This window comes from Rattus rattus, chromosome 7, assembly GCF_011064425.1.
Source record: "Rattus rattus isolate New Zealand chromosome 7, Rrattus_CSIRO_v1, whole genome shotgun sequence".
Taxonomy (NCBI): domain Eukaryota; kingdom Metazoa; phylum Chordata; class Mammalia; order Rodentia; family Muridae; genus Rattus; species Rattus rattus.
The window spans coordinates 66,211,681-66,237,533 of NC_046160.1; the positions used below are offsets into that span (position 1 = coordinate 66,211,681).

The 25,853-nt window shown below is 44.2% G+C and overlaps 1 protein-coding gene across 2 annotated transcripts in view; it reads left to right on the forward strand.

Moving 5' to 3' along the window:
* The window catches only part of Akap6 (A-kinase anchoring protein 6), a 391,635-nt gene that overhangs the window by 57,095 nt on the left and 308,687 nt on the right, over positions 1-25,853 (forward strand). For both annotated transcript variants that reach the window (XM_032907724.1, XM_032907725.1), the window contains exon 2: positions 5,727-6,090. In XM_032907724.1, the coding sequence (XP_032763615.1) occupies positions 5,761-6,090 (330 nt within the window). In that variant the 5' untranslated portion in view covers positions 5,727-5,760. The remainder of the gene's footprint in view (positions 1-5,726; positions 6,091-25,853) is intronic.

Here is a 25,853-nt window from a genome sequence, read left to right on the forward strand (position 1 = left end):
GGCTGGCTGTGTTCTGTCCATGGAGCACTCATTTCCTTAGGCGTCCTTGTTTTGGCAACTGTCTCCTTTGCCCAGTCACTGCCTGTTTACAAAAGGCCTGCCTGGGACTGCAGTCTGTAACATATACAATGGCTTCCAAATAGGGACTGGGTAGCAGCCCTGGCTTCAGAGTTAGGTCCCCAAAGAGCATTGAAGCTGTGCACAGCACTGCCAGCTTGGAGCAGCAGACACTGGCCCTTATCGTGTGCTATGAGCAGAAAGCCAGGATGGGGCGAGGAGGAGGAGCCAGAGGCTTAATCCTGAAGGGACTTTAGAAACCGAGCATTTACAGTGAGTACAGTTGGTAGGGTCCCCACTTTTCTGGTTCTTATTTAAGAGAGGGAAATTACAGGAGAAAGGGGAGATGGGTGATCTGAGGGCTGGACAGCTAGAACTTTTGCTTTTTGGTTTTCCCTAAGAAGGCTGCCCTCATCTAAACATACACAAATGCATCCTGGGAACTATGCATCAACTCATAGTTTTTGGACTGCTAGAGAGACACCAGTACCAGCCCTTATTAAGCAATCCGTGGTACATTTTCTTCTCTCTCCACGGGACAGTAAGTAGGATAGTAAGTAAGGTAGGAAAAACTCTCGCTCAAATTAATAAGGACAGATTCAAGATTGGCACTTTTTTCGGCCTTTGTGCTTCATATATTGCCTCTCCTTTAGTTGCTGGAAAGGAGAGGATTTGATGGATGCTATTTTTAACAGGAGCCGGGATAAAAGGAGGTATTATCTCTAATGCTGGGAAGGTGACCAGACACAAACATTTGATGATGGGAGGGAGGGAGGGAGAGGCCCTTGGGTTTCAAAGGCTGATTGATCGCTCTTCTGTCTTCCTGGAGTCAGTCGCAACTCGGTGGGTATGATCTTGGCCTGGTGCTCTCACTTGCTCTGTTGTAACCTGCTGTCTAGTGGCATTTTCTTTTCTAACATCTCTGTGACTAGAAGTCCTCTTTCCCTTTATGAAGAGACTCACGAAGGCAAAGTGAAGAACTTGCAGCTACTGTTAGCGATTAAGTGGAGTAATTAATGTGTTTTAGAAGCAAGACTGACTAACCAGAATAAGGGCAGGAAGCTCCCCACAAACACCTAGTGCCTGCATGTTGAAGCTGTTTCCTTGAATTATGTACGTTCATCTTTTACATCGGATATGGTTTTTTTGTGAAAACCAGGGAGCAGAGCCGTCGATGCTGCTGTGTTGCAATGTGAACTGTCAGAACTGAAAGTCCAGTGTTCATATTAATTGCTTCTCATGAACGGTGTGATTTGATCCACTTACACCACGTCCCACGCTTGCTAAGCATATGACCCATGCATTCATTTCTCAGTGGCAGAAGTATATGTGAAGAAAAGTACACAACAGAAACTCAGGTGTGAGCTCAGTAAAACACCGCTTGTCTATGTCCCTGGCTTACTCAAGAAAGTTCCTTGCTTACAGTTTGATTAGTTGAACATTTGTCACAGGAAGAGCTTGAAGTTTGCCTTTCAGGGCTTCTGAACGCTCTCCAGAGTAATGCCCATGCGGCCCTCCCCAGACAGTGTTCTGTTTAGTTTTCCTATTGTTTTGTGCTCGACACATAGAACCATGTCATTGTCATTAGTCCTGAGGGGAAGATTCCTAGAGAGGAGTCCTTGTCATATTTGTTCTTCTGGGGAAAATTATCAAAGCTAACTATGCTTTAAAAATTATTTTTCTTAGTAATAATTTTTTTCTATGAACTGGAACAAGTCAGTTGATTGTGTTTCTGTGCTTCAGTATAATGGAGAGCCACCATGAGGTAGTTACAGCCTAATCGCTATGAAATCCCTGGATCGCTAACTGTAAGCACTCTCACATTCCTCTGCCCAGATAAGATCTCATCTGGTTCGGTCCCTTCATTCTGCAGCCAAGGACACTAAGTCTGAGCGACGTTGAGTGGTCGCCCTGTGCTTACTTGTGTGTAGCCTGATGACATCTGTGGAAATGTGGGTTAAGACAATTCTGTGATCCGGGTGAGCTGATTCGTTGATATACCTCTAGTTAAGGTGGGATTTATATCACTTGGTTTAGGAATCTGACAAAGCTGCCTGTCAGTGTCACTCATTAGTTATACAGGGTCTGGGCAAGTACGTGACGATCTGAGGCAGTTGAATGCACAGCAGCCGGACTCTTGGTTGACCTTTGGCACAGTATTTGAGACAATCATTGTTACATCAGTGTGTTCTCCATTTGTAACCAGTTCTACGTCCTTGAACAAGAAGGCTTTATTAACCTTTGTTATCAGATTTCTCTTCAGAGAGTGAGATGATATTTGTCCCTTAGAAAGCATCGAACTGATTAATAATTTAGATGTATTCAGGGAAGTCCGAGTCAGCACCTGTGGAACACTGGGGTGTGGCTTCTGGGGTAGCTCACACTTCCTGGGATTGACTGCCTTCCATGAAATTTTGTTATATTTGAGATTTTTTTATTAGCCAAGGCTAGTATCAGTATCATTTAATAAATTAAACACAAGATGGCTACAAACATAGGTGCATTTCTCCCTCCTGCTTCCCGAGGCCGGCACCGAAGCAGTTGGCCAACTTCATGAGATGCAGTGCCTTACCTTTTGCCAATAACCTTGCTTCGGAAAGTTCACCGATGAACTTTACCTAACTCAAAACTCAGATGTTGAAAACTTAGGAAAGGGAAGCTAGACGTTGTGTGCACCCCAGGTGTACACTGGAAGCAAGATGATCAGAACTTAAAGCCAGTGAGGGCACGAGTCTGAGAGCAGTGTATGCAGCATGGGAGCTTGTGGAGGGAGGGGAGTCAGGGTTATAGGGCAGTACTGAGAGAGTACTTACGACACGGAGTACCTGCCCCACTCTACCCACCCCACTCTACCCACCCTACTCTACCCACCCCACTCTTACCCACCCCACTCTACCCACCCCACCTCTTACCCACCCTCTCGCACCCCTCTTACCCACCCCTCTTACACTCTACCCACCCTACTCTACCCCCCCCCCTCTTACCCCCCCTACTCTACCCCCCCCCCTCTTACCCCCCCTCCTCTTACCCACCCTACTCTACCCACCCCACTCTTACCCACCCTACTCTACCCCACCCCACTCTTACCCACCCTACTCTACCTACCCCTCTTACCCACCCTACTCTTACCCACCCCTACTCTACCCCCCCCACTCTTACCCACCCTACTCTACCCACCCCACTCTTACCCACCCTACTCTACCCACCCCACGCTACCCACCCCACTCTTACCCACCCCCCCACTTTAGCCACCCTACTCTACCCACTCTACCCACCCCACTCTACCCACCCCACTCTTACCCACCCTACTCTACCCACCCCACTCTTACCCACCCTACTCTACCCCCCCTCTTACCCACCCTACTCTTACCCACTCTACTCTACCCACCCCTCTTACCCACCCCACTCTACCCACCCCATCTATAGCACTTTCATCAGTTGGGCAGATCTGGTTGTTTCCCTTGCTCAGTAGGCATGGATAGTTACAAGTTGCTCACACTGGGAGCTGTCTTGATTTTTTTTTTCACCCTTCTATATCAATAAGAATAACTTTGTTTTGTTGTTACAATGTTGGTTGATTTTTTGTTGTTGTTAACTTGAAACAAAGTAGAGTCCTCTGGGAAGACAGAACCTAACTAAGATAATGCCTCCATCAATTGATCTACGGGCAAGTCTTTTTTCTTTTCTTCTTCTTTTTTAGCTGTGTGTTAATGTACACTTTCTTTTAAAAAATGATTATTTTTTTTCTATGTCAAATGTTGTCCCCCTTCCCAGTCTCCATTTCACAACTCCCTCTCTCCTCTCCCTCCCCTTTACTTTTAAGAGTACCCCACCCACCCACTCCTGCCTCACCCCTCTAGCTTCCTCCTTTGCTGGGCATTAAGCCTCCACAGGGCCCAGCACCTCCTGTTTCACTGATGCCAGATAAGGCAGGCCTCTGCTACATAAGTATCAGGAGCCATGAACCTACCAATATACTCTCTGGTTGCTGTTTGTCTTTTTCTTGATTAATGGTTACTGTCGGCAGGGCTCAGTGCTCCTGTGGGTGGTGCCACCCCTAGGCTGGTGGTCCTGGGTTGTATAAAAAAGCAGGTGGATATGAAGCAAGCCTGTGAGCAGCACTCCTCTGTGGCCTCTGCTTCAGCTCCTGCTTCTGGGTGCCTGGGCTGAGTTCCTGCCCTGACTTCCTGTCATGATAGACTGTGACCTCTGAAGTGAAGTAGGTCTTTCCTGCAGTTTCCTCCCCAAACTGCTTTTGTTATAGCAAGAAGAAGCAGAGGTAGCTGTTAAATGAATATTCAGAATCTGACAAAATGTGTGAGCTGCTTTCTGATGATCACATTAACTTTTTGAACTTTTGATCAGTTACTTTTCAGAAGCGAAAGTGTAACTTGAATGTACTAAACAAACAAACAAACAAAACCACCTTCAAAACAAAACACAACCTTGTAAAAAGAAAGTCCATTAGCCTTGAATTCAAGCTGTTTCCAGGGGCAAAATAACACACATTCATTCTAAAACATAAGAGCCAAAGGGTATTTTATGCTAGCCCACTTCCAGAGAGCAGGATCATAGTAACTAACCTTTATCCTCAAAAACAAACTTCGTTCCCCATGATAGGCAGTTGTTAATCTCATCTGTCTGGTAACCCTTTTACTAGTATGTGTCAGAACAGCTTATTACTCTTAAAATTCTAAACGCCTCTGAAATTTTTAACATAATTGCATATTATATTAGTGTAACCTGGGTGTGGCATTAATTAATCAGCATTAATTAGACCTTTATGATATAATCTCTTTTCTAAGAAACTAACATTTTGGAATTGCTACATGTTATTTATATCTGTTATCTATCTGTCTGTCTATCATCTATATCTGTCATCTATCCAAATCTTCAAAATAGATAATATCTGAGACTAACACAGCGTATTTCACTGTCTAGAACACCCTCTCTTTTTATTTATTCCTATATTAAATGTGTTGGTTTTATTCAGAATGTTTGGCTGCATACATCAGGAGAGCCCATTTTAATCATTGTTTCGACACAGTAGAAATGTGTCCTTTCCGTTCACGTGTCAGCAATACTGGCAGAGGCTCCTTGGTATCTCATTTGACCCATGCTCTTAGCTCTATGCTTCACCATCCCCTCCTAAGAGCACCCCAGAGCATCGCCTAGACTGACACGGACCTAGAACTCCAGTCATGCAGTCCACCATATAGACTGGAGTAACAGTGAAAAGCAGATGGCCAACTCCTGGCTTATTCTAGTTCAACAATCCCTTGACACAGCCATGGGAATTTCTGCATAGCTGTTCCACTTCTCATTGGCTAGAACTTGGCTATGAGGCCACAGCTGGCTGCAGAGGAAATGGGGGATTCTGGCTGTAAATTCCAGACAGGAATATTGACAGCTAATCTCAGTATCTGTTGCCAAGGAAACGGGAAGATGGACATTTGGAGAGACAGTATCACCACGCTCTTGTGTTACATACTGGGTCTTGCAGCTGCAATGTATAAAATCAAAACCCCTCTTTCTGTTTTTGTTATGAGCAATGGTTTCTTAATTTAGAATCCGGCTTTATTTAGAAACCCCGTTTCTTCTGCGAAGTATCGTTGCTTTATTTGGCCATCTAGTCTGACTTTGCTTTCCGATTTCCTTTTGCCTTTCAGCTGTTTTGGAAAGAAGTAAGGCTTAGATTTCTCCATGTTAACCATGAGCGTGACACTTTCCCCACTGAGGTCACAGGGCCCAGATCCCATGGCGACGGATGCTTCACCCATGGCCATCAACATGACACCCACTGTGGAGCAGGAGGAAGGAGAGGGAGAGGAAGCCGTGAAGGCCATAGACGCTGACCAGCAGTATGGAAAGCCACCTCCGCTCCACACAGCAGCCGACTGGAAGATTGTCCTGCACTTACCTGAGATTGAGACCTGGCTCCGGATGACCTCAGAGAGGGTCCGTGACCTGACCTACTCGGTCCAGCAGGATGCAGACAGCAAGCATGTGGATGTGCATCTAGTTCAGCTGAAGGTAAGGCGGGCTCTCTGGAAAGAAGTCTAAACTTGCCTCTGGTACCTTGAGCCAGTCTCTGTTTCATAAGTGCCAGTGAGGAAGAGTCCAAGGTAAAAAGACAGTAACATTTGACAACATTATTCTTGATGGTAAACAGATCATTTTTCTTCTAATTTTACTACATCGACAGTTATCTAGAGTAAAACGGGCCTTTGAGACAAGAACAAGAGATACAAGAAACAGGAAGGGTAATTTTGTTCCATGTCATAGAAATCAGTTGTGGAGAATGAAAAGATCTTACAAATGATTCCAAAAGGCTTAACAAAAGACTCGTGGTAGAATACGGAGCTGCAATGGTGAACAGGTCATGTGATTAGTACCTTCTGCAGAAGCTGAGGCTGCCTTTGAAGCAAATGGTGGTTTCTACCCTGGTGGGAAGGGCAATGTTCTCCTTGTAGAGTGCCTTTCATCCGAAGACAATGCATTATGCAGAAGAAAGGAGCTTTTTATAACAACTGATCTAATGTCAGACGTTTTTCAGTTGTCTGGGCTCCGGGAGACCTTTTGAAAGTGTCACAGCATAGAGAAATGGAGGTGCTGGTGAGAGTCCAATTAAATGAGGGCTCCAGAAATATACACTGTGACTTTGACCAGGCCATAACCTCTTCTCTCTCCCAGGTCCTGAAGGGGAAAAATATATAACATATAGGTCTTATATAAACTTCAAGTTAGATGGCATCCTAAGGAAAACTATTTTACCTTTGCTGGTTCATCTTAAATGACACAAACTGAAAGGCTAAACAGATCCTTAGTTCTTAGCATTGAAGTGACTTACAGCCTATCACCACCATGGAAGAATGGTGAGCTGAGTCAAGAGAAAGCATGTTTCTAAATGTTTGGAGTGGATCTGGCTTAGCCTTTTATCTGGCTTAACCTTTCACATTAGTGTGACGGATCATCTGCCAGATGTCTTAGTTGCATTCCTACTGTTGTGATAAAGCACTGCGACCAAACGTGCCCTGGGGAGAAAACGGTTTACTCAGCTTACACCTGTCAGGTCTCAGTCTATCACTGAAGGAAGTCAGGACAAGACCTAAGGCAGGAGTCTGGAGGCAGAGCTGGTGCAGAAGCCAGGGAGGGATGCTGCTTACTGGCTTGCTCCCTACGGCTTGCTCAGCCTCCTTTCTCATAGCACTCAGGACCACCAGCCCAGGGATGGCATCATCCACAATGCTCTGGGCCCTTCCTCATCAGTCCATAATTAAGAAAATGTCCTGCAGGCTTGCCTACAGCCCGATCTTATTTTTCTCCATTGTGATTGATTCCCTCTTTTCAGGTAACTCTAGCTTGTGTCAAATTGACAAAATCTCACTAGGACACTAGATTACTACATTAGTGTCTTGGACAGGGAGAGAAAGAAAAGACAGAGGAGAGAAGGGAGAAGGGAGCGAGTAAGGAAGGGGGAGAGGGGAGCACGTGAGCAGATGAACAGTGTAAACCAGAGAGCCAGATGTCACTGCTAGATGCTCTTGGGAAGAACTCAGGATGATGACAGAACTATGGCTGGAAGCAGCCTCAGCAGAATGACAGTCCCCGATAGCGCCGTCCTATGGCAGTGGGGAGTATTGTGACTGGGCCCCAGAAATAATTTTTTTAGAGCATCTTGGGGCGAGAATAAACTAGAAGTTAGAGGACACTCCCTTGTACCACTCTGATCTATTGAGTGGTCCCTAAGTTGATGCAGGATTGAACTTGTAAGACAAATGAGCAGTTACCCCACAGATCCTTCACATGTACGCAGGAAGTTAGTAATTGCTAGAAGAGGAAGTGAGGGGGTGGGCACACTGTTAGAAGACACGGCTAAAAGCACAGCTAAAAGTTCAAATGGTCTTAAAAACACTATTTTGTCATTAACTTCACTTAACTAGATCAATAGTGTATGTATGGAAACAAACTTTAACTCAGAATAGGAATTTTTTGTGCCATTAATGTATAGTTGTATTTAACGTTTGAAGCATCATCTCTAGGGAGATCTGCTTTTTCACCGTAGCTGTACTCGTACTTTTCGAAGGCTTCTTGTATCTGTCATTGCTCTAGTCCAGGTGTGGGTTATCTCTCCACTGAGAAAGGAGCTGCAGGAGACGTACGTACGGTCAGGACGGTGTCCTGTGATGTCAGCCAATGACTGCTTAGCGATGAATCGAAATTGTCTACCTTTGTTTTATTCTAGGGCTTCTGTTAGCACCTTCCCGTATGTTTGTTTCATCAAGTGACTTAACTAAATTCTCTGTAATGTTCTCAAATGTGTGTAATAATGGAGCCCTTCCCCACCGAACCCAAAATCAGTAAGTTCCAGTGTGTGTGGCTTCTACTAAGGTCTGCATGAAGGGCTTAGTTTTAAATCCTGATATGCTTATATAAGTTTCTTCTTCATTATATAATATTCCTTTATTCAGTGAAATTTTGGCACATTTAAAACTTTCAATTTGTCACTGTGGTACCGGGTTCAGCCTCTCTTCTCGGGGTGTGTAAACTGGGGTCCACAGTCTGCCTAAGTCAGATGCTCCCGGAGGGGGGAAGCAGCTCTCTGAGACGATCCTAACCTGTTTGTATTTCTTTACTGAGGGTGTAGGGATGGGTTTGAACGCATACACTTTATTCGAGTGAACCAAGGGTTATGTAGTTTCTGCGGAAGGGTGAGAGAATATCCAGGGAGGGAAAGGTCCTTTGTCCCAGAAGGATGGCCACTGAGATGCTTCATTGGCACGGCAAGGGATTTGGAAGTAACTGATTAACTGTGACAACCTGGTTGGTACCCGCCTAGTTGAGTGCTCTGAGGCAGGTATAGAAACAGGGAGGGCGTTAGCCCTACTCCTGCTGGTCTCAGGATGAGGATCTAATCGCAATTTCTCAGATTTCCAGGGTTTAGACACACTCAGCCTAGCCCACTCCATGCCAGTTCCTCTGGTGGCTTGGGACACATGCCCTACGTGTCATCCATTTGCGTTCTCCATACATTCAAAGTGATAAAGAACACAGCACGGGGTTTTGGGTGGGGATTTAACAGGACAGCCCTATAAGGCAGCTTCCAGATGAGACTGGCAAAGCAGGGGGCAGGTCCAACCTGGGCGAGTGGTCTCAGCTTCATGTCAAAGCTTTGGTTACTTGATTTATTAATTTACGGTGGAAAGCAATCATCGGGGCTGGGAATGCCCATGACCTTAAAGACCATCTGGGTGCAGAATAATGCCAATTTGTGCATCTACTCCAGTGTTTCCCTAAAGGTCCAAAGCCAAGTTTCTTACCTGTCTACTTCACTCATATCTTAGCAGGCCTCCAGCTCGGGATGTCCCTTCAGTTGCTCTGAGTCCTTCCTGACTTGTCCCAGTTATGGTAGAGGACAGCTCTTTGCCCACACGTACATCTCTGTCAACAGGGACCCCACTCCCCAGATGTGCTCTCAATTCATTCACTGCTGTCTAACATTACTGCATTACTGCTACACCAGCCAGGCCCTTGCTCCCACCCCCTGCCCCCGGGGTGTGTAACGCCTGTGCCAATCTTGCTTTCTTTTCTTTTTTTTTTTTTTTTTTTTTTTTTTTTTTTTTTTTAATTTGGACCTCTTCCTTTGACTCTTTCCTGCCTACGTCTCTGGTGTGGCTCCTCCCATTCACCCTTATCTGTTAAAGCTCCAGAAACACCAGAAGCCCTGAGAATGTCAAGGTCGCTCTTCCCTCGTAGCTTTCCTTGTTCCTTCCCTAGTACTACGTTTCCCTGTGTTGCACAGCTGCCTCTAGATCCTCATTGTTAGCCAGAGGCACAGCCAGGCTCCAGCATCCACTCCCAGAGACCTGGAGAGAATGGGGCAGAGGTTGGGAAGAAGTAGGTGAGGCTTATTCTGTATTTGATGAAGAGGACACACATCACACACACACACACACACACACACACACACCACAACCACACACACATACATACACAGACACACACCACACCACACACACACACACCACACACACATACACACATACACACACACATACACACACCACACACATCACACATACTCACACACCACACACACTCACACCACACACACACACACTCACACACACACACACTCTCATACACGCACACACAAACATCTAATTGTCTATGCACCTCATGCTGCTTTTACAGTGCTTGCTTTAAGTCGTTTTGACGCTGTCTTCTCTGACATTCTATTAATGTACACTTTTTAAAAAATACTTCATTAAGGAAATGTTTTTGGAGAATGCTCACAGAAGGCTTTAACCAATGATCATATACTAAATTCTTAGATCACCGATTCCTGATGCCTACTCTTAAAACACCTACCTTCGTCTCACAGACATCAGTCAGTGTATTTTACTTATTTTCTGTCTTATAAAATTGCACCATTTGTTTGCTTCTTGTATCAGATGTCTGTTCTCTATTACCCTCCTTGCTCAGGACAGGAGGGGGCACTGAGTATGGGCTCGGTTCATACATAGGTGGCCTAGATAGTTAAACCCAAGTCTTATGTCCAGTGCCTCCTCTCCCCACTGGCAGCCTTGTTTTTAAAAACACATGGGAAGTGTGCTTGTTTCATGAAGACTGAATTCAGACAAAAACCCTGGAAGGATCAAGACCCAGGCACGTTCGGGGTATTGTTCTCCCACTGTTGGAGAATCTGGGAGTGTATCTGAAGTCCTGGGTGCATTGCCTGGGGAATCTGCCTAGAGAGTCTATTCATTTCCTGCATGGATATACTTGCCCAAACCCTTGCAATCCTTTTATTTTTGGTTCATTAATTGGCAGTTATTTTGATCAGTAAATATACTGTCAGGGACTGAAGGGGTGACTCAGTAAAGTGCTTGCTCTGAAAACACAAGGGCCTGAGTTCACTCACCATGAACTGCTTATATCCCTGAAGAGACAACAGCAGAGATGAGGCAAGGCATGGACTAACTGGAACAAGAAATACAGCCTGTAAGTAAACAGAAGTCTGGAAGTAACTTAATTGGAATCAGTCCCCGACTTTAAACTACTTTAAACTCCCACCACATATGATTTGTGACTGCATCTTTGATATAGGCCGATTTTCAAAGTCAGAACATTGGATAAAATCTGTTTATAAGCCCTTCTGACGTGGACGCGTGAGACATCTGGGAGTTAATCCAGACACCCAGTAACTCACATGGAGGCTAGAGGGCCTGCTGGGAAAAGATGTGCCTGATGGTCCAAACATGGTGGAAATTTAGAGACAAGGGGCTGCTAGGAGAGGATTCATGATCACCACAGGTCCAGGAGGCTGTGCCAATCTGACAGACTAGGAGAGCAATGACGGCAATGATGGGCTGTGGCAGTGTTCCAGCCCTGGAACCGAGCAGTGTGGGTGATAACTAGGGAGAAGAACAGGCTGAGCGCATGGTATTAGTGACCTCCTGAGGTAGACTTGCCCCTGATTTGTGAGGTGCAGAGGGAGGAACGTTCTCTTCTTTCTATTATAGAAGAACAAGTGAGCTCTGCCCACGATGACACTGGTTTGCTCAGAGGACAGCTATGGAGTCCAGAGTCCACTGACTATGATCGTGAGCAATGGCCAAGGTTGATTACTGAGGGCTTCAATCCAGTGCCCCAAACTCTTGACGTGCACACTTCTGAGAGAACCGAACTAGCATCATCAGTTGGAGGTTTGGAGGATTCTGATCCTAGCGTCTCTGTGACCTCACGCTGTACCTGAAGCATTCAATTCCTACCATCTCTGAGTAAACTTAGCATAACTTAAGTGAGATTGAAGAGAATTTTTTTCTGTAAAAAAATAGACATTTTCTTTTTTGTCTTTTGAATCATTATTTTTCCAGAACAAAGTCTCAGACATAGCATATTTTTTTTTTCCAAATTACATGTAAAACTCTTGGTAAAGACTTGGGCAAGGCAGGGCAAGACGGCTAGGAGATTGAGAGCACTCGCTGCTCTAGCTGAGGACTGTGGCTCCATTTCTAGCCTCCACACGGCAACTCACAGGTATCTATAATCCGAATTCCAGAACACCCAATGCCCTCTGCTGGCCTCTCTGGGAACCAGGCATGTACATGGTACACAAACATACATTCAGGCAAAACTTTCATACATGTAAAATAAAATACACAAATCTTTAATAAAATCTTGGGCAAGGCACCATGGAAAACAGCTCTGCTAGGTTAGAACACGTATTGTCATGGAGATGTTTGTGTGTAAACCTTAACCACACGGACTTGATGTGTTTAGACTCGGAATGAGAATGTTAATTATCAGGTGGCTCCAGAAACCTACCAGATGGTTGAGATGTGTACCTTTAAATAGCAAAAGGAATATTGAAAATGAATAGTATCACAGGCTACAAAACTGGAAAGAAATCATTAAAACGCACTAAAGAAAAATAATATCATAGAGGCATTTGAAACCGAGACCGAGGAAGAAAACCTGAAACTGGCATTAGTTTAATTAAGGACTGATTCTGGGGGGGTTGTTCCTTTCAAATGTTGGCTTAATTATAACTGAGTAACAACAGCCATCTATGTATATGATCTAAAGAGGGAAATGCTGGTTAGGATAGAAATGGCCCCCATAGACTCATGTGTTTGGATGCTTGGCCCACAGGGAGTGGCACCATTAGGAAGTGTGGCCTTGCTGGAGCAGGTGTGACCTCGTTGGAGGAAGTGTGTCACTGTGTGGGTGAGCTTTGAGGTCTCACATACCAGTGTGGTCCACAGTCAGTTCAGCTGCCCGATGTAGAAACTCTCAGCTCTTTCTCCAGCTCTGTTCTGTAGATGCGGCCATGTTTCCCACCATGATAATAATGGGCCAAACCTCTGAAACTGTAAGCCAGCCCCACTTAAATGTTTTCCTTTGTAAGAGTTGCCGTGGTTATAGTGTCTTTTCATAGGAATAGAAACCATAACTAAGACAGGCTAGAAATGGGATATAAATTAACCCTTTCTTTGCCTAGAGAGCTTTTGGTTCAGTAGTACTCACTGAATTCTTACTCTGTTCAGGGGTTATCAATTCTTCACAACGACCCGCTCTTACAGATGAGGAAAATAAATCTCAGAAGTGTCTGGATCACTTTGACAGTCTTACCGTGCTTTTGTACATGAAGTCCAATATTCCTTCTATGTTACTGCGTTGGCCTCCTACCCTTCACATGCTGAGGTATAAGAAGCAGAAAGGCTGTGAGTGTGTGAGCCTGGCTCTCTCATACTGGACACTTAACACGAATGGATATAATGGGGGCATCACTATTTTTAAATTAAAAAAATTAATTAAATTTTAAACTAAAAGTAAAACCTCTGTATATTTTAGTTCATCATAGATAGAATGAACAGCTTGAAGTAGGGGTGTAAATGAAGGCCCAGAGTCGCCTGGAGTATTAATCTCATGGCCACTCCCCTCTACTCGGCTCACTGTTTGCTACTACTCTGACCATTCTGCACTCTTTAAGAGGTCATACCCTAAAGGAAGGGAGCGTCTGCTCAGGTTAAACTAAAATTCTGCTAGCGTGTGATTTCCCGATTCCTCACTGGAGGTGGCTGGAACTGGAGATGAGAGCATTTAATGAGAAGCATTAACAACTCCACTGGCTTCCAGGTACAGCACACGAAAGCCTTCGGTCCTTGCCGTTGGCTGCATGACAGACTATTCCAGGAGGCTTTCAAAGTTACGGTCCTGCACGTGCTGCAGATCAGCTGCCTCAGAACTTGGTTGTTAGTTACGTGGCATCCATCTTCACGGAGCTGTGTGATTCCAGTGCACACCCAGAGCCCATGACCCTAGGGAATGTTTGAGGAGACAGTTTGTGTATCTCTTGCTTTTTGGTGCTCTCTGCCTTCTCACAGCAACACAGCTGTGGATTTAAAGTCATTATTTCAGGGAGAAATGGCTCTCACATGACTTATTGATTAATTTTTTTCAGGTGACCTCACTAGTCTTATGTCAACTTGACACAAACTGTAGTCATCTGAAAGAAGGGAATCTCAATTGAGAAAATGCCTCTATAAGACACAAATTTAGGACATTTTCTTAATTAGCTATTGATGGGGAAGGTCTATCCTGTCATGGGTGGTGCCATCCCTGGGCTGTTAGTCCTGGGTTCTATAGGAAAGGAAGCTGGGCAAACCACGAGGAATGAGCCAATAAGCAGCATCCCTGCATGGCCTCCACATCAGCTCCTGTTTCCAGGAGTTTGAGTTTCTGTCCTGACTTCCTTCAACAATAGACTATGCTGGAAGTGTAAGCCAAATAAAGCCAGCTCACTCTCGGTCGTGGTGATGTTTTATCACAGTGGTAGTAACCCTAACCAGGACAGAAGTTCATACCAGGAGTAGATATCACTGTGACAGATGTAGCTATGTAGATTGTGGAGGGACTTTTGGAACTTTGGGGTAAAAAGTCTTTGAGTGTTGAGAGCTCAGTGAGCTGTACTGTGGGAAGAATTCTGAGAGCAGTGCAGACAATGGAGGCCTGACTCTTGAAGCAAAGACTCTCCTGGGCCATTCGAGTTAAGAACCTGTTGTATCTGGTTGCCTGGAACTGAAGAGTCAGCCATGATTAAAAGAGACTGGCACTATTGATACGGAACTTTTCATTTACTTGGACAATTGATGCAGGTTTTCTGGAGCTGAGAAATTAGTGGAGATTAAAAAGAGGTAAGCGTCATTGAGATGAAGTCTTTGTCAGGGTCAATACGCAGAAACTGTGTTCCAGAGGCAGCTAAGGTTTCACCTCTTCTGGCCCCTGGACCTGATAATGTAAGAATCACCTTGGAGGTACTGGTTTTGAAGGGTTCATGGAGAGCAGCTGAAGCTTGGCTAGAGACCTATGGCAGGGCTAGAGTCCCTGAAGAAAGCCCAGGAGAAACTACTAGTAAGAATAAAGTTCTGTTCTAGCTTTTTGGAGATGCCAGTACTATGGGATGGCCACCAAGAATAGCCCTGGGTGTAGAGTGGAATCGGCTGGAGCCTGGAAGACAATCTGTGTGCAGAGAATGGGGCCGGAGAAGTGACATACGCCGAGAATATCATGAGTGAATCCCAAATAGTTGGATGTTAAGTTATTTACACTTTTGGAGTTTGATTTTGCTTTCTTAAGACAGTTTGTTAAAACTGTGCCCTTCTTCTTCCCTCTTAAAGTAAAAAAAAATGTTTAACTTGATTTTGATTTTACAGGAGCCCACAGTTGAGAGACAGAATTTTAAAAGAGGTTTTAGGTTTTAAAAGCGAGTTTGGATTTTTAAAGAGACTGAATTTTAAAGTTTAAATTTGTAAAGACTGTGGGACTTTTACATTTTGTAAACTGTTTTATATTGTTATGATGATGTTCGTGTCTGATTCGGGGATAAATAAGAAAGGAAAGGTTATGGCTGATCAGTGATATGTTTGAGTGTCAAACTGACAAGGGGTCAATTGCCCTGGCTAGTTTTATGTCAACTTGACATAAAGCTACAGTCATCTGAAAGAAAGGAACCTCCATTGAGAAAATGATATGGGGCATTTTCTTAATTAGTAATTGATGGGGGAGGGCCCTTTCTGTTGTGGGTGGTGTCATCCTTGGCTAGAGGTCCTGATAGCTATAAGAACACAAGCTGAGGAAGCCAGGAGGAGCAAGCAAGTAAGCAGTACTCTTCCATAGCCTGTACAGCAGTTCCTATCTCCAGGGTCCTGCCCTGTTTGAGTTCCTATCCTGAGTTCATTAATGATGGAGTGTGGTATGAAAATGTAGCCAGATAAACTTTCATTTTCAACTTTCATGATCTCTCATCACAGTGATAGTAACTCTCACTAGGACACCCCATCAAGTCAGGAGAAACAAAAGTGGAAAGGTCAGAAACATGGAGACGTTACCCTTTTTTGGTTAGAATATACAACCTTATATTATTTATATTATTATTTTTAACTTTTTAAAGAGAAAAGGAGAAAGCTTGCAGTTATCTCTCATTTATTGATGTGTAAATCTTCTTACACATGTGTTCAGACAAGAGGCAGCTCACCTGTGGCCATACATGTTACATATGAATGACTCGTTTTGAAGCTGTGAAGTTGTGTTGTGTACTACACACACGGTCCTATGGAGCCACTTTGTTCAAGAGATGTGGATGGTCTGGACAATGAAGACTGCATGTGAAGGAGAGGGGGTGTTTTCTACACCATAAAGAGGATGTTCCATTACTGAGCATGGGCTTGAGGCATCACATTTGGAAGACCATGAAACTAAAGCATCTCAATGAAGTGTGGGCTCGATAGAATCACAAAAATATCTATAAAGGTGAAATGTAAATTAAAAATGAAAAACCCAACCCCCTGTCTTAGTATGAGTTTACAGTATGTACAGCGTTATTTGGACAGGAGAGGAATATCATCTGCTTACACGGCTGGTAAGTGACACCATGGCTGGACTTGGGCGGGAAGGGTAGAAAGCAAAACAAAGCAAAACAAAACAAAACAAAACCATCAAACAAAAAGCCTGTCACACCGAATAGCAACCTGGGCCGAGCAGGGAATTGGAGGCAACTAGCTTCTTCCCCCCTCAAGTATCTTGTCCTTAGGGGCTGTGTGGAAATAGAGAATTGAAACCTCCTGTGTGCGCATGGCTGTTATCAGCAGAGTCTGGTGTAAGCTGCTTCTGTGGTTTATCATTATTTGAATCAGAAATGTTTGCCAAATACATCATTAAGTGGAAAAAGGGATGCATGAGACAGCATGAGAAGCAGTATACTTACTCCCGAGGAAGAAGCAGACCTGCATCCCAGGAGTCTTTGTTCACGACGAGAAAACTGGTGCTTCTTATGATGTCCTCTTCGATTCAGGAATGGAATTCTGTCAAAGCTCATGCAGTGACCATCAAATGATGGTGTTGCCAATGGCCTCCTTGCAACTCTTTACTGCTACAGAGGGAATGGATGTTGCTCCCACTGAAGGAATCCATCTCCAAAATGATGAGAGCCCGGCCTCGGTGGCTGAATAAAAAGCCATCTTCTCACTGTCTCTGTTCTTCAAACACCAGTGAAGATGGTTTCCTTTCTGTTCCTGTCTGTGCATCTTTCTCAAAGCAACCCTGAGTGAAGTATTGTTTTAAGAAATATTTTAACTACAGATCTTAACCCACCCCCCAGCTTCCAACATCCCTGTCACATAAAGTAGAGCTTCGTGGACATGCTCTCTGAAACGTCTTCAAAGTCTATACCCAGTCTGGTAACTCTTCAGGTACCTCTGTCAAGCCAGGCCCCTTCAGAAACCCATGCCTGGGGACAGTTTCCCCTCTCCCTGTAGAACTACCATTGTCTTTATGCCTCATACCCTTTATGGACAGATGAAGAGCCTACTCACAAAGCCATCTTGCAGGCCAGGCAGGCGAGCCTTTCTGTGAGAGTTCCCCTGCATTCTCTTGAGTTGTCTGCTGTAGCAAGGTCATGAGCAGAGCACTCCCTGCTGTGTCTGCAGGACAGGGTCTCTCTTTTCTCTCTGTAGCTATGTTCCTCCCTTGATACTTGTGTCTTTGAAATAGGATTTGGGGAAAACAGTCTGCTTTCAGCTCATTTCCTCTGAGTATTTTCTTGATCGAAAACAGACCAATATTCTTACTGTCGTGACGGCTGAGAGAGCTTCCTGAGTTGGAGTTCTTCTCCCTCCTGGACATCGACTGTTAGTATTTCCTTCACTTTCTTCTAGACCCAACCCCTGCAACACTTCGAGCTTAGGGAAAATGACTTGGAGAAGTCATGACCATGAAAGCTCTGTTTGCAGCTTTGAAATTGTGAATATTTGGAGGTAAATCATTTTGTCATCACTAAAGAAGAGTTTACCTCAGAAGATACGAAAATGCAGTGAGACATTGAAGCTGGGATCTCCTTTGCCCTGCTTTGTACAGACAAATGCAAGGTTTCTGTACCCATGCCCAGCAGAGCTTCTCAAAGCTGGTAGACATCTGCTTTGTCGTTTTCTGTGGCAGTAGGGGAGGGGAGGCTGGTCTCAAAAACATTGGTTTAACTTTGCCTACAGTTCTCTGGGCAGCTATATATTTTTGTCTGTCACAAGACCATAAAGAGGAATGAATATTTCATAGCCATTTAATGTGGTTTTCCTAAAATCCAATACGTCTTCTGAAATGCAAGTCCGTGGGTTTTTTTCAGGCTGCTAGAACAAATTTATTAAAGCTCAGAACATAAAAATTAATAAAGACTGTACATTTACTGTGTTTACGTAACAGAATTTTATGGCTTCTGCCTTTATTTCAAAAAGCCAATGTGATGTATTTTACTCTTCACCAAACATAAATTCTTTTATTTGATATGCCATTTTCTTAACTTTGTTATAGAGTAGCCAGAGATGGCCCAAAGGACAGCTTCAAACAGAAGCATGTCTAAGCTGTTCATGTTCTTTTCCTTACATGATGGCAGCAAGCAGACACTCCAAAATGGAGGGTGCAGGCATGGAGACCCTCCTCACATCCATCTCTAAGCCAGCAGTCACACAGAGGCTGCAGCTCCTCCAGAAAGTCTCTCTGCCTCTGTCCACAGTGTTCATGGGCCTCTCTACCTATGTCTGAGGACCTGGTATCCTTATTTGCTTTTCCCCATCCCATTTTCTAACCTTCCCGTGCAACTTTTAAATCTTTTTAGGGTCAAGTAAGTATTCTTATTACTTTGTATAAAATTGAAAATGCTTCCTTTTGTACTCTGAATGACTGAGTTCCCATATGATCATCTTAAATTTTCTTTCTTCTCTTCCTATAAATGATATTAGCATACCATGGTAACCATAACTTCTAAATCATATTTTAGACAAATATAATAAAATATATTCATAAGCACTATTAAATTAGCAAATCATTCACAGAAATTTAGGAGTTAGGAGGAGTTGGCCAATGTAAACTGAATTTTGGTGGTTTGAACTCAGATAAAAAATTGACATTTTAAAAACAATGTAGTGTTGCTTTTTAAATTAAATTTCATCATAGACAACAGACTCCAAAGTTTTTCCTTATTGTTTGTGGTTTTGGTTTTATAGCATTTTTTGCAGTCCTAGGGTTCAATCCCAGGGCCTCAAATATGCCAAGTAATTACTCTCCCACAGAGCTATGCTCCTAGGCCTAGATCCCAGTTAATGAAACCCAAAGTTTGGGCCCAGCTAAACCTTAAAGGTCTCTGAAAGTCCCTATCAGTTCTGTTCATGAACTGAGACCTTACTGTTGGAGAGGAAGCAGGTTTCTGACTCTCACACTGCCCTAAACCAGTCGACAGCCTTAGCAGTCATACATCCACTCTCTGTAGACCAAGACGTGAGAGGACGCTGACATCATTCCTCCGCAGCTGCACGCTGGCCTCAAAGGTTGCAGCAGGTGCCATGAGACACGGAAGTGCACTCTGTGCCCACTGCAGAAGGAGAGCTCTGAGGAGAAGCAGGAAGGAGTGCAATGCGCAGTCAGTTTCAGTAATGAAGTCCAGGACCAAAGGTCATCTTTCAAGGGAGAAAAATGTCTACCTACAGAGCAGCCAAAATTAAGGGGTTAGCCGACAGCAGTACTTCTCTTCCTCTTCCTCTTCCTCTTCCTCTTCCTCTTCCTCTTCCTCTTCTTCTTCTTCTTCTTCTTCTTCTTCTTCTGCTTCTTCTTCTTCTTCTTTCTCTTCTTCTTCTACTCCTCCTTCTCCTCCTCTTCCTCTTCATTATTATCATTAACCTATTCATATTCTTATTCCTTCTCTTTTTCCCTTTCCTTCTTTTTTTTTCTTTCTCTCCTTTCCATTCTCCTCCCCCCTCCCTTCTCCTCTTCCTCTTCCTCTTCTTCTAGCTGCCTGGACTGGAACCAAAATCTGGTGTCCAAATTTTGTCACTGACTTGATGCTGTAGCCAAATCACCATTTTCTGGCTCTCGGCATAGCTGTTCACCACCCGTGGAAGGTGCTTGGTGCTTTCCACTAGGATATTTGTGGAGACAGCTAAGCGCAGCCTGAGAGAGACATCCATCTTGGAGAGTTTGCAACCTTGGTTTGTTCTCTTCTTTCTTTGTCCGTTTGAGGACCTTCCTCTCAGGGTTCCTCAAGTTTTTTGCTGCTCAAGTAATGATGTAATCAGCTATTGACCTTTTACTTCATTTGCCACAAAGCACTTTTCAATTATGAATTTTTTAAAATTTGTATAATAATGCCTAGCTCTGATGGAAAAATTGAGGCACAGAGAGGATTAGTGACTTACCTGAAATCACACAGCAGGAAGGTGGCAGAGCTAGGATTAGAAAGAAGGTTGTTTTTAAAAATTATTAATTATTTGAGCATTTAATGCACTGCATTTTTAATATATTCACCCACTTCCCACCCTCCCATCCCTTCCCACCCTCCCACTTTGAGATTCCTTTTCAGTCCAGGTTGTGTTTCCTAGCTAGTCTTGGGAGTGGGGCCTGATGTAGCATGTGGTTGAGTTACAATTATTAAATTGTATTTATGATTAATTTGATTTACAATTATTAAATTATTATTAAAGAAATGGGCTTCCCCCTCCTCGAAGCTCTCGAATGCCAATAGCTCTTCAGCTAATGTTGCCTCTGCTGGGATTTGGTGTGGCCTGTTGGGTTTATTCAAGTCATCACAGTTCCTGTGAGCTCATGTGTGCCGCTGCCCTGTTGTATCTGGAAAACACCATTCCTTTATGTCTTCCACCACCACGGCCCTTACAGCCTTTCTGCCCCTTCTTTGCAAAGACACCTCCGCCCTGGGTGGTGTGGGGCATGTGATATGAACATCTCATTTAGGGGTTAGCACACACAGTGTCTTGCCCTCGGCATGTTGACGAGTTGAGGGTCTGTGTTCTATCTTCTGCCAGGAGAAGCTTCTTTGCTGAGAGTTGAGAAATGTTGTGATCTATAGCTAATAATAAGCTAATAATAAGTTATTAGGAATTATTTTAACACTATATCCATTTAACCGAATAATAGGGTTGAGTTCTACCCTAGGGCCCTGACCTAGCCTTCCTAGCCATAGGAAGTCTTTCTAATCCTTTTCCTATTAGTAATATTTTTGATAATGTGATGAAAACTATAAACCATTTCATATACATTCTCATAGTATTTTATAATCTATATCAAGAGACTCTCTCCCACCCCTACCCCATGACAGTTTCTCTGTGTAGCCCTGGCTGTCCTGGAACTTGCTCCGTGGACCAGGCTGGCCTCAAACTCACAGAGATCTGCTTCTGCTAAGATTAAAGGCATGTGCACTACCACCTCCCAGCCTCAAGATTCTCTTAAACCCATTTTCGGAGGACTTCAGGTTAACCCCAGTATGTCATATCATATTACTTTTTCAAGTCCCTGATTTCAAAATGGGAAGAACTAGAAGGGAAGGGAGAACACTCAGCTGACTGCACTGTGTGTTGTTTAGCAGTATATAGACACTGTGGGGGGAGGGTCTTTTTGTTGTATTTCTTCTTTTACATGAGCATCAGGGGCTTTGAGAAAGCCTCCATGCCTGGCTGCAAAGTGAGATTACTAGAGAGAGCCTCACTTTGGAAGAAGAACTTCATACTCTGGGGACTGGGCAGGAGAGAGTGTGAGACCAGTCAGGCTGACATGAGAGGCCCCTCTCAAAAGGAAATGCTTAGTTAAGGCCTGCATTTCCCTTGCCCTCTACAAAGACTTTCTCTCCTTAGAGATAAGAGACTAACAGTAACCGAGGAAGGCTGGTCACGTGCTGGATTACATTCACACTGAGAACGGACACCAGGGCTTTTGCTTGTTTATTTTATGTGCATGTGTGGTCAGAGGACCACATATAGGAGTAGGTCCTCTTCTTCTAGTATGTGGATGACAGGGTTGGAAGTCAACCTGCCATACTTGGTGGCAAGAGCCTCTACCAGTTGAGCCATCTCACTGCCTACTCCCTTTAGTGGACAAAAGAACTCTAGCTTAGAAAACGGAGCTAGAAGGAAACAGCTCAGCAGCTTCTGAAAGAACCTTTACCTAGACACCACGGTGTCTTCCTTCCTTTTTTTGTTTTGTTTGTTTTGGTCTTTAGGACAAGGTCTCTATGTGTCCCAAGCTGGCTTTGAATTTGTTATGTAGCTTTGGATGACCCTGAACTTCTGATCCTACTGCCACCACCCTCTCCCCAAGTGTTAGGATTATACACATACCCTGCTACCTCCAATTTATGCAAAGCTATGGATGGAGCACAGGGGGCTGTGACTGTCCCCAAACTGAGCTATGTCCCCAGCCCTAAGCATCAGGTCCCAAGCATGAGGCCTGTGACTACCATGGCAATGGAGGGTATTCTGAAAGCTAGTAGTTGTCTTGTCAAGTGCTCAGTGCATGCTGGGATGGCCCGGTCTGCTTTCCAGATGATGGCTCATGTAGTGCAAGCTGCCTCAGAGCTTTCAGAAGCAGCCTGGGATCATAAGACTCACCAGTCAATCTTAACGGCTCACATGGGGATCCTTCAGTCAGTGGGCTGTGATTCCTGATCATCCCTCCTGTCAGGTGACCAAGACCAAGGCTGAGTGGAAATGCCTGCATATGCAGACGCATGCCTGGTTCTTCTGCCCCGGACTCTATTATTTACTAGAAATTAGACACCGAACAGTACAATAACTTCTGTGAGTCTTAATTCCCTTAGTTGCAAATACCTCACCTGGAAGGCTGTGGCTGGGGTCACAAGCATGAACCACCACACCCGGCAATCTTCAGTAGGGTCCGGGGATCGAACATAAGACCTCATGCTTCTAAAGCACTTGTTTTACTGACTGAGCCACCTCTCCAGCTTAATTTTCCCTTCCTTTCCTGTTTCTTTTTCTGTTTCCTCCCCACTCTAAGCCTGTCATCCCCCCATTTTCCCAGATACTGGGGGCTGAATTTGGAGTCTTGTTCATGCCAGACAAGGGCTAGACTAACTGAGCTACGCTCCCAGCGCTAGGATCCCAAATCTCTCATAAAGTATTAGTTTTGTTACTAATAGCTCAAGCTGAGAAAACCACAAGTGAAAAAAGAGATAGCTTGATTGTTTTTTCCCTCAGCTGTCTAACAATCTGCCGATGAAAACCTCATTTGACGGAGAAAGGGTTCATATCTGCCAACAGATCAGACTCGGGAAACACCGTAACCCACAGCCCAGCCCCCACCCGTGCTTTGTGTAGGTCTGAAATCACATCAGCTGTTAGCTGGTTTTCATGGTTTCTCAAGCAGCCAAGCTGGCTGCTCCTTGGAAAAGATATGGTGTGTTGTTGGTTCATCCATTTCGATACAATCAAAGCTGATGAGTAGAAAACACAAGCTTCCTAATTACTATAAATCCATTTTGCGAGCTGAATAATTTATTACCCTTTCAGGAGAAAGGACCCTGCTTTCAGTGTTCCGGCTTCTACCTTCTGCTCCCTCCCATGATCCTCCCCTTCTTCACGTTCTGGGGAGCTGCAACAGAAGACACTGCTTTCTTGGCACACGCCCGTTTATTTGTGGGCGTGTGGACTGGTATCTAGGAAACTTTCCAAGGAGCACAGTCATGCACGGTATGGAAACCGCGTGCATAAGCCACACCCTGCTCCCTGCACAGCAGCGTCTCTGGTGAAGTTTCTGTTGACTAATTCTCTTCTGTATCTTCTGGCTGGACTCTGGATGTGGGCTGATTACTTTTTGTTGTTCACGGTATTTGCGTTGATTTTTATATATTTTTTCTGATTATAAAGTAACACATGAACTATCTTACCTCACTATCCTGTCCAGTACGGTAGCCTCTGGTCACATCTCATTATTTAACTTTAAATTAATTAAAGTGAACTTAAACTAACAAAAAGTTAGGTTTTTTTTTTCTGTCGTTGTGGACTAGAGAGCACAAAGAACCTCTTTTGCGTGGGTGAAGAACCTCATTGTGTTAAGGCTAATGTCTTAACCTCCCTCCATACCTTTGCTCCTAGACAAGGATAAGTTCTGGCCCAGCTCTACTGTGTCATACTGGGTCCTTTGCTCTTACTGTAATGCTCCATCATATTCTACTGATGGATAATTCTTAATCTACCGGTGAATAGACGATTGCTTCTATTTTCCCTGTTGTAAAAACAGTGTGATTCTTACTGCCTTTGTATACTTTTCTAAACGTTGGAAATTGGAATTGGTTTAAGTTTTTGGGTTGATACAGCCAAGCTACTCTTTAGCAACTGTATCAATGACAGTACATTCCTTTCCTGCTGTGAGTCACTGAACTCTTCAATCAGAAGAGCAATCGGAGTACTTACCATGTCCTTTACTAGGTAATTAAGAGATACAAGTAAGATAAGGGATTAATACTTTAAAGGTAAAATAAAACACTGCTGCCATGTATGGGATTTATACTAACTTGTATGATAGTTGTAAGGACAGGATGGGGACCATGAACGACTGGAAGATTGGGATGAGAATGCAGCCCTTGAGACTTCCTGATATGATTGTAGGCACAGACACGCTGTTACGAAGACAGAACTTTCCAAGGACACTGAGAAAAGCGAGGTGACTTTGGTTTTGGTGTTAGAATGGATAAAATGAGGGCAACAGACCATTCGATTATTCTGTTCTTTCTATAAGCAAGGCAAGACCTTAAAGACTTGAAATGAACTACTGGGGCTCATTCTTAGCAGGTGGTGGGATCCAAAACCCCAAGTTCTTACTGTCTACTCAGGGTCTCCTTTAGGGTCACCCCCTTCCACCACTCTACCCCCATGTTGAAGGGTATCGCCAAGAGACGATTTTACTGTCTTGAACATAAAAGTTGTGCATGCTGGTGTTTGGTAACTGACATTTACTTAATTTATTCTTGAAATAAATACTTTATGAAGATTAGCTAGGCACTTGGAGTCAGAGCTCCCGATTCTTACTAGTGACTTGAAATGGCTGCAGGAATCTTAGAATTGTCCATGCTGACTCTCTGGGCCAAATGACAAATTGAATCTGCTCCTTACAAATGGCAGCCATGTTGGGCCACCTTCCTTAGGAACACAATTTGGTGATGTCCTGAGATGCTCTCTTTTTAGTTCATCTCTGTATTTTAGTTCCCTTTAAAAATGGGAAAATCAAATGAATAGGCACCCTCAAGTTATGCAGGAGATTGGGCGTAGCCTATAAAACCAGCCAGATGGCCAGGCCCTCCAGGCTCTATCTGACTGGGCCTCAGAATCCCTTCCTGAGTGACTGTAACTGCTAGCTTTCTTCAAGATCTCTCTTTTCATTGATATGTTCAACTTTAAAAATAATCTCTATTTGTTCTGTGAGAGTTTCACACATGTACACATGGGATATTCTCACTTCCTACTACTCCCTCTAACTCTCCCCAGACAGATCTATCCTCACTCCTCACCCCATCCCAACTTGTGTCTTTTCTTTTTTAAATAGCCCTGGTCTGATTTGTGCCGACATATACTCATGGGTATGGGGCCTTCCACTGCTGTGTGGTTGACTGACCAGGACCCATAGCCTTAAAGAAAGCGGAGTCTCTTCCCCACAGAAGCCCTCATCTGTCAACAGTGCCTCAGCCAGAGGCGGTACCACACTCTGCTCACCTCCAGGGACTGACTTAACTGAAGGGGCAAAAGATGAAGAAATCACAAACACACTGACACAGGCAACCTGGGGTGGGGTGGTCTGTGCTCTCTGATGGAGAAGCCGCAGCACCATGGGAGCCCAGCATGGTTGTTTATAGGAGGGTGACAGGCATTAAATAGAGAGGCAGGGTGATTGCACTTGGCTTAACAAGGAGGCAGGGCTTTGTGGTACTCAGCTGAACAGGAGGCACT